This window comes from Perognathus longimembris, chromosome 25 (genome assembly GCF_023159225.1).
Source record: "Perognathus longimembris pacificus isolate PPM17 chromosome 25, ASM2315922v1, whole genome shotgun sequence".
Classification (NCBI taxonomy): domain Eukaryota; kingdom Metazoa; phylum Chordata; class Mammalia; order Rodentia; family Heteromyidae; genus Perognathus; species Perognathus longimembris.
Genome location: NC_063185.1, coordinates 19,892,437 through 19,903,991, shown reverse-complemented (window position 1 = coordinate 19,903,991; position 11,555 = coordinate 19,892,437). Strand labels below are relative to the sequence as shown.

The window sequence follows — 11,555 nt, the reverse complement described above, 5'->3', positions numbered from 1 at the left end:
GAGCCCCACCCTCCGGGAAGGGCCTCCCGGGGCTGAGGAACGGATCCCGGAGGCCACAGGCCCAGCCCCGCCCGCGTCCCGGAGACCTCGGGAGAGCGACCACCCCCCCCCAGCCGGCGCCCATCGGACCCCTGTGCCATTAACGCGACGCGTCACCCGCTTCCGCACTCCCCCCGCGGGCTTCCGGCGAGCCGTAGGCCGACTTCCGGTCCGGGTCTAACTCCCTGGGTTTCTTAACGTCCGAAAACGGGGCGGGGCGGGGGGCGGGGCGACGGGCCCCGGCGTGCCTACGCGCGCGGCCGGAAAGCAGCGACGTCGCAAAGCGCCGCAGAAAAGACGTAAAGAGAAGAAGAAAAAACAACCACCACCACCAAACCCAGCCAAGAGACGGACGCGACTCCAACCTCGCGATCCCTCGGGCGCGACCGAGCCTAGCGCGCACGCGCCGCGCGCCCGGAAGCCGTCGCAGCGGCTGCGGGGGGAGGAGGCCGGGACGCCGGAAGTTAAACATCGCGGGAGGACGCTCGGCTTCCCGGCGCGTCGCGGCCGGGGCTGGGGAGGAAAGGTGCCGGTGGTTCGTGGTCGTGCGTGGGGGCCGGTCCCGGGGCGCGGGGCAGGCGGCGGAGCCCCGAGGCTCCCTGCCGGCCTGGGGAGGGCGGGGAGGGCGGGGAGGGCGGGGAGGGAGGGCGCCGGCCCTGGCCCTGCCTTTTCCTGTTGGTTGGGATTTGACGTGATAACTTATTCATGGCGTTATTATAACTTATTCATGGCGTTATAACTTATTTAATCTGTTAGGCTGAATGAGACTGCGTGAACGTAATTTTACCTCTTTTTCCCCCTTGTGTCTGTCTGTCTGTCTGTCTGCAACAGGATCTGACTACGTGAGTCAAGCCGGCCTCAAACCTCAGTATCGAACCCCAGGTCCGCCGGAAGCCCTTGAGCCTCCCGTGCCAGCCTCCCGAGGACCAGGACTGTGTGTGCCACCCGCCTGACATTTCCTACTACTCTCATACAGGTACAGGGAGACACAGAACTGACGAGGTGTCGGCGTTGCATTACTCCCAAACGGTGCTGCTGAGGCTGGGGATATGGCCGAGTGGTAGAGTGCTCCACTGGTATGCATGAAGCCCTGGGTTCGATGCCTCAGCACCACATAGATAGAAAAAAGCCAGAAGTGGCACCGTGGCTCGAGTGGCAGAGTGCTCGCCTTGAGCAGAAAGAAGCCAGGGACAGTGCTCAGGCCCTGAGTCCAAGCCCCAGGACTGGCAACAAAAACAAAACAAATCAAACGGTGCTGCTGCATTAGAGGGCTTTTAAGTTCAGTGATAGAGTGCTTGTTGAGTATGTAAGAGGCACTGGGTTTGATCCTCAGTGCCAGGTAAAAAAGAACATATAAAACATGTATATAGGCTGGGAATATGGCCTAGTGGCAAGAGTGCTTGCCACTTCGTATACATGAAGCCCTGGGTTCGATTCCCAAGCACCACATATATAGAAAATGGCCAGAAGTGGCACCGTGGCTCGAGTGGTAGAGTGCTAGCCTTGAGCAAAAAGAAGCCAGGGACAGTGCTCAGGCCCTGAGTCCAAGGCCCAGGACTGGCTCAAAAAAAAAAAGTATATAGGACTGGGAATATGGCTTAGTGGTACAGTGCTTGCCTAGCATGCATGAAGCTCTGGGTTCGATTCCTCAGTACCACATAAACAGAAAAAAGCCAGAAGTGCTGCTATGGTTCAAGTGGTAGAGTGCGAGCTGTGAGCAAAAGAAGCTAAGGGACAGCACCTAGAATGCTGAGTTCCTGAGTTCAAGTCCCCAAGACTGGCAAAAAAAAAAAAACCTTGTATCTAATCCGACATGTGTTTTTAGGATATATTTTTGGTCACTTCACTGAATTCATGTAGGCCTTTTTTTAAAAAAAATGTAAATAGTTCTTTCTTTTCTCAGAAGAAGCCATTCACCATGTCGTCGGCAGCTGTGGATACAGTTAATGCCACGCCCCTGTCGGGGTCCAAAGAACTGAGTTTAGAGGAACCAAAGAAGATGACTCGAGAGGACTGGAGGAAGAAGAAGGAGCTGGAAGAACAGCGGAAGCTGGGTAATGCCCCTGCAGAAGTGGACGAAGAAGGAAAGTAAGGAAAAGCACTGCTCATTTTTTACCTTTTCAGTTTGTTCAAAAATCCAGATTCCTACCTATTTTATCAAGGTTTTTCAAATTCAGATTCTTAGCTATTTTATTAAGTCTACCAAGTTCTCATCCTTTGCTAACAAGCTGTCCTTGCCATTTGCAGAATTATTGCTATATTTGTCAAAGGAGTATGCATGCATAAGTTTCAATAATGTCAGAGAGTGTAGAGTAAAGAGCCCTTGTGTTTTCTCTCGTCCATCCTTCCTGCTGTCCCAGTCTACTCTGAATCCCAGTATTTTACATCTTTGTATTTTGGGTCTTTCTGATCTTAAGAGTGATATAGGATTCTTTTAATCCACTGCCTTTTAATTCATTCTCTTTTGACTGCTTGCCCTGACACATGTGACTTTCTAGCACATTCCTGTCCTCCTCCCTCTCCTCCTTTTCGTCATACTGTTGTTAGCACCTGGCAAGCCTCCACTGTAACAGTAATCATTTCTTCCCGGCTCTCTATGGCGTTATCCGCGTGGTGACCCATATCATCTCTCTCCTCCCACTGCAGTACTTCTGTTCTAGGTTCGCAGCAGGCTGGCTTGGTGATGAAGTTGTGTTTCCTTACACGTCTTGTTTTAAATTTTATTACAGAGATATCAACCCACACATCCCTCAGTATATTTCGTCAGTACCTTGGTACATTGACCCATCAAAAAGACCCACCTTAAAGCATCAGAGGCCGCAGCCGGAGAAACAGAAGCAGTTCAGCTCATCTGGAGAGTGGTACAAGAGGGGTGTGAAAGAGGTAGGTGTTCGGCTGAGTGGGGCACTCGGGAGGCTGAGGCAGGAGGATAGCGAATTCCAGGTCAGCTTGGCCTTGCCTCAAAAAAAAAAAAAGAAAAAGGAGGCATCTTGAATATGTCTTCATAGCTATAAATGTTTTTTTCTTGTTTTGTTTTTGGTTTCTGTGCTGGTTCTGGGGCTTGAACTCAGGGCCTGGGCACTGTCCCTGAGCTCCTTTTGCTCAAGGCACTCCACTTCCAGCTCTTTGGTAATTTAGTGAAGATAAGAGTCTCGTGGACTTGGCTGCCTGGGCTGACTTCGAACCGTGATCTTCAGATCTCAGCCTCCTAAGTAACTAAGATCACAGGCCTGAGCCACCAGTGCCCAGCGTTGATTTCCTTCTGAACAAATAAATGAATGGGTTCAGTAGACAGTCATGAGAGCCAGAGTCACTTGGAACTAGCTGAGGACATAAAACATTGACTTTGTTTTCCTTTTGCCTTTGGACAGAATTCCATAACCACCAAGTACCGCAAAGGCGCCTGCGAGAACTGCGGGGCCATGACACACAAGAAGAAAGACTGCTTTGAGGTACCAGCACCTTTAAGAACTCCTGAGGTCGCTGCCAGACCCTTTCCCTTATTGTCAGAAAACTTGTTTTTCTAAGATAATCTGTAGTTGGGCACAAGTTAAATAAAAATGAATTTGAGTGAAATTAGTCCAGCACCATCAAAACCATTTTGCTGGAAGACTGATAAGTAAACAGAAGCTAAAAGGTTTCCCGCCGTGTGCATGGCTGCTTAGTTCTGTGACATTTCCTAGGCTGCAGGTACTTAGGCAAAATGGACTCTTGTGTTTTCCAGAGGCCCAGGCGCGTCGGCGCCAAGTTCACCGGGACTAACATAGCTCCAGACGAGCACGTCCAGCCTCAGCTCACGTTTGACTACGACGGCAAGAGAGATCGCTGGAACGGCTACAATCCAGAGGAACACATGAAAATTGTGGAAGAGTACGCCAAGGTTGACCTGGTGAGCGGCCTGTGGGCTCTTCCTCTCTCCAGGAAGAATATACATTGTGCTGTGTCCAGTCTAGCAACTCTGGGGTTTTTGTTTGTTTGTTTTTTTAAAGTCTTGACACGTTGCTATGCCATTGTCATTTCTATAGTGGCAAGGGAGCCCCTATTTGGCTGTGGCTTCTCTCATTCTTTTATCTTCTCAAAGCTGTGACATTAAAGCCTGCCTCAAAGAAGAGTTTGAAAGTCATAGGCCTCCAACTGTAATCAGTGTCTTGTTCAATGGCCTATTCTGAAAAACGATACCACTTACTTTAAAAATACGAAAGGCAAATAGTCATTTGAACCTTCTGAGTAAAATGTAATTTCCCCCCCTTAGGCAAAACGAACGCTGAAAGCCCAGAAACTACAAGAAGAATTAGCCTCAGGAAAATTAGTGGAACAAGCTGTAAGTAGTCAAAATTACCAATACAAAATATTCACAGTGTTTTCAACAGCGAAATGAAATTCAAAACAAGAATTTATTTTACATCTCTCCAGTTAGAAACAATTTCAGGGAACGAGAAATACTACACAGTACACAAATTACCTTTTCAAATCCTGAAGCCTTTTTAAAGACACAGGACATTTTACTATAAGTGTTTCGTGGGTTTAGAAAATATCTCGGATGCCAGGTACTAGTGGCTCATGACTATAAATTCTAGTTGCTCAGGAGCCTGAGATCTGAGAATTGTGGTTCCAGGACAGCCCAGGCAGTAAAGCAAGTGAAACTCTATCTCCAGTTAACCATTAAAAAGCCAGAAGTGGAACTGTAGCTCAAGTGGTAGACTGCTAGCCTTAAGCAAAAAAGCTCAAGGACAGTGCTCCTGCTCAAGCCCTGAGTTCAAATCCCAAGATGGCACAAAAGGGGCGGGGGGGGGGAAAGACAGACAGAAGAGAGGGGAGAGAAGGACACAGGAGAGAGAAGGAAACAGAGGAGTCTGAGCAATTGTGAAGAAAGAAAAGGGGCTGGGGATATGGCCTAGTGGCAACAGTGCTCGCCTCGTATACATGAAGCCCTGGGTTCAGTTCCCCAGCACCGCATATATAGAAAACAGCCAGAAGTGGCGCTGTGGCTCAAGTAGCAGAGTGCTGGCCGTGAGCAAAAAGAAGCCAGGGACAGTGCTCAGGCCCTGAGTCCAAGCCCCAGGACTGGCCAAAAAAAGAGGAAAGAATTTCATTCTGAAGAGGATTTGGGGCTCTCCATAAATCACAACATTGTTTCACCAAGTATATTTTTGCATTGCCAAAAGCTTATAAGGCTTGCTTTGGTTCTGAGCACGTCTAAATACCTATGTGAGCCTGGCAACATTTTGGTTTGGGTTTACAGATCTCTGGTAAGGTATTGTGGGTCTGATGCGAATGAAGACAAAGACATGGAAATTACTATTTGTCCAGCACGTTAGGCATTTACACTTCTGTTACTCTGTGTCATCACAATCCTATATAGGTGAACATGGTGTGGAAATAGCCTGGCTTTGTAGACACAAAGGTGAACTACTCACAAAGCCATACTGTAGTCAGGACACTGGTGCTCCTTGTAACTAAGAAGTAGATTGTTCGGTTAGATTGGTTTTGTTTTTGTGGTACTGGGGATCTGCATGCTTTCACTATTCAAGTGCTCCGCCGCAGGGCCACCCCTTCTCCCGTGTTGCATTGTTTCTGTTTCTTATTTTCTCCAAGTAGTTGTTCAGAAGGGTTTCCTTTTCACTTGGCATTTCATGTGTGCCGTATAGCTTGAGCAGAGTCTCCCCTTCCTCCATCTTCTCCTCACCCATCCCACCCATCTCATAAATCACGTTTTCCTAGTACTCAGTCCATGGAGTAAGTAAAATAAACTTAAGATTTTCCTTCTTTTCCAATGCAGAATTCTCCAAAACACCAGTGGGGAGAGGAGGAACCCAATTCTCAGGCGGTATGACATGTTTCATTTGGGTATACGTTAACATTTAAGCTTTCAGTGACTAATAGTAATAACGACAATGGCTTTCTGTGGGCATATGTTGGTTATACCGGAGAGAGGGGTGTTGACTGGGATATTTCCAAACGTTCATAGAATGTAACCTGGTTAGTCTCACCCCTCCACCACTCTCCCTTCCTTCCCCTTTCCTGGACAGATGCAGCAGGCTTCATTACTCTGTTTTCATGCATGCAAACAAACCACTTCAACCGTTTTCAAGTAAAAGCTTTTAAAAAACAAGTTGGATCAAATGGGAAAAAAAAAAACACAAGACCCAAATGCTGTCCTGTGTTCTTGTTTCCTCGTTCAGGAAAAAGATCACAACAGCGAGGATGAGGATGAGGATAAATATGCAGACGATATCGACATGCCTGGGCAGAATTTTGACTCTAAAAGGCGAATTACAGTCCGGAATCTAAGGATTCGAGAAGATATTGCAAAAGTAAGTCTTGGCATCCTAATCTGCACACGAAAAATATTAGAGTCTTCCAAGCCTAGAGTTTATGTGTATTGTATGTAGGTATTACTTGGTTAATATAATTAGTCATTCCAAGATAAAATGATATTCACTTCTGTCCTCACTTGTACTTACAAGTGTGCGCACACACGCACACACATACATACACACTGTCATGACCAGCTCTTACCAGCTGAAATTGTTTTTGCAATATGTAAACGTTAATTCCATCTTTAAACACGTTTTTCTAGTATTTGTTAATTCTATCTTTTAACAATTTTTTTCTAGTATTTGAGAAACTTAGATCCAAATTCTGCCTACTATGATCCAAAAACTAGAGCGATGAGAGAAAATCCTTACGCCAACGCGGGGAAGAATCCAGACGAGTAAGTAGCGCATTGAACGTACGGATTTCAAAGAAAGAAAAAGTTCTTTTCCGACCCAGCCATAAGCGGAAACTCAGATTCACTTTTACATACTCGCTTTCCGTACAGAGTAACCAATCTCTGAGACAATGTGCTTTGGGTTTGTATTCGCAGAGTGAGTTACGCAGGAGATAACTTCGTCAGATACACAGGAGATACCATTTCCATGGCTCAGACGCAGCGTAAGTGTTGGCTGCACGCCCCGGCTGTCTATGTATGGGCAGCTCACAAAAATGGACTGCTTTTTAAAGCTCGTTACTCATTAAGACGTGTTTCCCGCAGTGTTTGCCTGGGAGGCCTACGACAAGGGCTCCGAGGTGCATCTGCAGGCCGACCCCACAAAACTCGAGCTGTTGTACAAGTCCTTCAAAGTCAAAAAAGAAGACTTCAAAGAACAGCAGAAAGAAAGCATCCTGGAGAAGGTAGGTTTGCCGAGCTGAAGAAGGACTTCACACAGAGAGAAATGGCTGGTGGGTAAGCACTGGGTGGAATATAATAGAAAGACAGTCCCATTTCATGCATGAGGAGTCTTCCTCCCACTGACTTACTAGTCCACTGTGGAGACTTTTCCCATCTGTAAGCTTAGCGAAGCACCCCACCTCCAAACTCGGCAGCTTCAACTGAACGCACGCAGTCTCCACCGTCCGGGTGTCGGCTGGGTCTCCTCGTCCCGCCTGCTCCGCTCGGGCCGGGGCTCTAAGCTGCTCTGGCGTTGAGTGGTCAGCACGCAGGCGAGCTGCCCTAAGGTGCTCACCTCGCAGGATTGCTCATCCTCTGGTTCGCTAGCCCGGCTTTTGACTCCCCCCTCCCCACTCTTGGCTAATGTGAGGATTTGAGCTCCGTTTTAAAAGGCCATTCCCAGGGTCCCACCTCTATGCCCAGTGCACAGATGCCTTTGCCCATTTGCCAACTTCCTGTTGGCCGAAGTAAGCCCATGGCCAGCCCAGGCCAGAGGCTGGAGAAGCAGGCTCCGCCTCCCGACCGGAACACCGACCATTTCCTGAGCCAGGGGAAAGCAGAACTTGGCACCACTAGCAACGTCTTTTAATTGCCTGTGAAATGGAGGAAATGTTGTTTTTCATCGTCTTTTCTTAAATGTGTTAAAACAACTCTTTCTGACCAGAAATAACCCCTTCCTAGAGATCTGAGTGCGAGTGTGTGTCAGGAACTGCCCTTGACAGTGTCCCGTGTTGTTCTAGTATGGCGGCCAGGAGCACCTGGATGCCCCTCCGGCCGAGCTGCTCTTAGCCCAGACGGAGGACTACGTGGAGTACTCGCGGCACGGGGCCGTCATCAAGGGGCAGGAGCGGGCCGTGGCCTGCTCCAAGTACGAAGAGGACGTGAAGATCCACAACCACACGGTGTGTCGATCGTCGTGAATTTGTGTGGTGTCATAAAGCAGGATTGTTGTTTGCGGGGTGTTTTGTGCTGGGGCTTGAATCCGGGGCCTACGCATGCTCTACCACTGCGCTACACTCCTGGCTCTGTTTGTCGTACTCTGCAAGTAACCAAACTATAACTTTCTAAGTCAGGGAGGAGAAACCTAGCGGCCTGTAGCAACCCGGGCCACCAGTAGTTGACAGACAGCCGGCAAGTTGTAAAAACTGGGTGGCAAGAAGCCATCACTGCCCAGCAACTGTCACCTATTGCAAAGTAAATGGAGGCCCGGAAAATCGTACCTTAATGTTATTTTTTATTGTCTTTGTTTTTGTCAGTTGTGGGCCTTGAACTCAGGGCCTGGGCGTTGTCTCTGAGCCTCTTTGTGCTCAAGGCTAGCGCTCTGCCACTTGACCCACAGCTTTTCTGCCTGGGTTAGCTTCAAACCACAAGTAGCTAGGATTTCAGGCTGAGCCAGGGGCGGCCCAGCTGGTGCTTTAATTTTTAAGAGAAGTCAGGTCGCCCAGGTTTTGTCCTAGGCTTTGAGAATTACAGCTCAGGGTGTTGTAACACAGTGCCAGCTTCTCCACACTTGAATGTGGCCCCTTCTGTTACCTTGGCCTGGAATCCCCAAAGTTTTTCTCGCAGTTTGTCTCTAAAGGGCCCATGTTGTCTTCCCTGCCCATCCGCTGTACTGAGAGCCCCTCGTCGTGGATTCCTTCGTGAGAGTAATCCCCTCTTCTGTCTCCGCAGCACATCTGGGGATCTTACTGGAAAGAAGGCCGATGGGGATACAAATGCTGTCACTCTTTCTTCAAGTATTCCTACTGCACCGGAGAGGCCGGGAAGGAGACCACTGTAAGTAGCTCTTGAGACCCCTACCGTCACCTCTTCTCATGCTGCCTCTTCTCCCTTGCTGTCTAATGATGGGCAACTGTGGCGCTCTGTCTCCCAGAACTCCGAGGAGTGCGTGATAAGTGACGAGACCGGAGAAGAGCCTGTGAAGAAACCGCAGACGCTGGTGGAGGTGAGTCCTGTCCTCCTCATTGCCCTGAACGTGGAACTCTGAGAGAGGACCTGAGGCTTGCACTCCTTACCACACTAACAGCCCTGCGTGGCCGTCCTCCCCTGCAGATGCACCAAGAAAAACTGAAGGAAGAGAAGAAGAAGAAGAAAAAGAAGAAGAAGCACCGGAAGAGCAGTTCCGACAGTGATGACGAAGAGAAGAAACATGAGAAGTTGAAAAAGGTGTGTTGGGAAGAGTCCCGGTCACCCTGAGAGTCTTGCGCGATCTTGTCCTGCCTGCCCGCCTCTGGGTCAGGTCCGGTTGAATCTCACGCAAGAGTTGTGGTCTAGGCACCACCTCCTACTTGGAGTACTGAATAAGTCTTGCCAGTGCCCACCCTGTAGGAATGTGCTTTGTTTCTCTTGTTTTGTTACTGTGAATGTAAAAGTGATAGACGAAGAGGTGACAGTTATATAAGTCAGGTGATGAGCACAGTTCTTTCTGGACAATGTCACCCTTTCCCTCCCACTCTCCCAGTTCTCCCCTAGGAATATGCTTTGTAAAGCCATATTCTAGAGCTGTTGAGGCATCGCCCGGAAGGAATGGCCTTAGTCTAACCCCACCATTTCCAAATCTCAGCAAGCCCTTGAACAAATCCAGTCACAACACTAGCAGCAGCTGAGAGTTTGTGTCAGAATCAAGTGAACCTCAGGTTTCCCTACCACTGACCAAACATGGCACATTTTGTGTCCTGTGAAAATATCCCGAGGCAAGTAGTCACTAGCAGATTCACAGGGGACGCTCCCCCCCCCCCACCCCCGGCTCCTTCAGGCAGTGCAGGGCTTGATACAGAACTGTAGATTCCATATCATAAACTTGCTGGATGTAACATGCTCTTCTCTCTAGGCACTGAACGCCGAGGAGGCCCGTCTGCTCCACGTCAAGGAGATCATGCAGATTGACGAGAGAAAGCGGCCGTACAACAGCATCTATGAAACTCGGGAGCCCACGGAGGAGGAAATGGAGGCCTACAGGATGAAGCGGCAGAGGCCAGATGACCCCATGGCCTCTTTCCTGGGCCAGCAGTAACTAGCCAGAGAAGCTAGTCCAGGGTACATAGAGTCCAGTGTGCTCCTGCAGCTTCCCGTTCATCATAGATAGGAAAACTCTGACCTGTCCTTGCTGCCTGACTTTAATAAAGCTTCCAGAAGTCACAAAGTTACTTCATTCCTTTCCACAGTAAGAAACAAAAGGAAGGGATTGGAGACTGTGGTGTGGAAAGAAGCCTCGGCACCCTACCACGTGTCTTCTAAGAGCTCAGGGCAGTTACGCATGCTTGTAATCCCAGCACTACGGAGCTTGTGGTAGGAGGATTGGAAGTTCAAGGCCAGCCTGGGCTACATAGGGAGATCCTGTCTCAAAAAAGCAGAAACAAGTCAGGCATTGGTGGTTCATGCCTCTAATTGTAGCTACTTAAGAGATTGAGATCTGAGGATTGCAGTTCGAAAACAGCCCCGGAAGGAAAGGCTATGAGACTCTTAAGTCCAATAAACTACTCAGACAAAGCCAGAAGTGACGCTGTGGCTTAAGTGGTAGAGCCCTAGCCTTGAGCAAAAAGAAGCCCAGAGACAGCGCCCAGGCCCTGAGTTCAGGACTGGCACACACAAAAAAGAAAAGATTGTCCATCCGGTGCACCTCTTCTTCATAGTCAGCACATGTCACTTTATAGAATTTACAGAGAGCAAACCTGAAGGTTCTTAAATGAATTACAAAGGTAGCTTCTAGGGATCTTAGTCCCTGGTGTTACCATGGTCCTCAAGCCTCTTCTGAGAAGTTTGCAAGTGCAACATTAATACAGTGGGAAAGGGCAAAGCCACTGGTGCCCGAGGGTGGGTAATCCAGCATCAGAACCACCAGCTATAGAAGAGCAGCCGAGCCAGTCCTGTCACAGACCACAGAGACACCTGGTGTCCAGATGCCAGCGAATAAAACACTTAACATGCAATGCCAATTCTTCAGGAAAGCCAAAACGGATGTCTTCACGCTCCTGTCTTGCAGTGGTTCAATAGAAAGTCTGACGCTGCTGTGCTTATTTTGTATGTTTTGTAATAAAGGTGTGGTGAATACTCAACTGTGAGTGATTCGTAACATTTGAAATACGCGGTAGAATAAAATGAGTTATAGGACTGCCAAAAAGCTTGGGTTAACCTCTGTGGATTTGGATTCGAGGTTTTCAGTATTCCCTTAACCTGAAAAAAAATAAGTCACCTAACCTTGCTGTTCCCTCTTCTCAAAGGCTCTCTAAGGTACTCTGGTTTTAGGAAGAATTCTGTGATACCCAGAATTGTGTCATTTTTTTGTTAACTTTAGGGGGAAAGG

At 48.6% G+C, this 11,555-nt stretch overlaps 1 protein-coding gene across 2 annotated transcripts; it reads left to right on the top strand.

Annotated features, from left to right (window-relative positions):
- Positions 1–497: 497 nt before the first annotated feature.
- On the top strand, positions 498–10,599 carry Slu7 (SLU7 homolog, splicing factor). 2 transcript variants are annotated; one of them, XM_048333979.1, is made up of 17 exons: positions 498–565; positions 871–1,015; positions 1,946–2,127; positions 2,769–2,922; positions 3,411–3,491; positions 3,764–3,928; positions 4,292–4,360; positions 5,819–5,866; positions 6,222–6,353; positions 6,657–6,754; positions 6,908–6,975; positions 7,076–7,215; positions 7,993–8,154; positions 8,924–9,028; positions 9,126–9,197; positions 9,305–9,418; positions 10,083–10,599. In XM_048333979.1, exons 3-17 carry the CDS (start codon positions 1,958–1,960, stop codon positions 10,263–10,265), a joined length of 1,761 nt encoding a protein of 586 aa, XP_048189936.1. In that variant the 5' UTR covers positions 498–565; positions 871–1,015; positions 1,946–1,957; the 3' UTR covers positions 10,266–10,599. The 2 variants fall into 2 exon arrangements, with proteins under 2 accessions (XP_048189936.1, XP_048189935.1); XM_048333978.1 differs by having other exon boundaries at positions 1,943–2,127.
- The last annotated feature ends 956 nt before the right edge of the window (positions 10,600–11,555 follow it).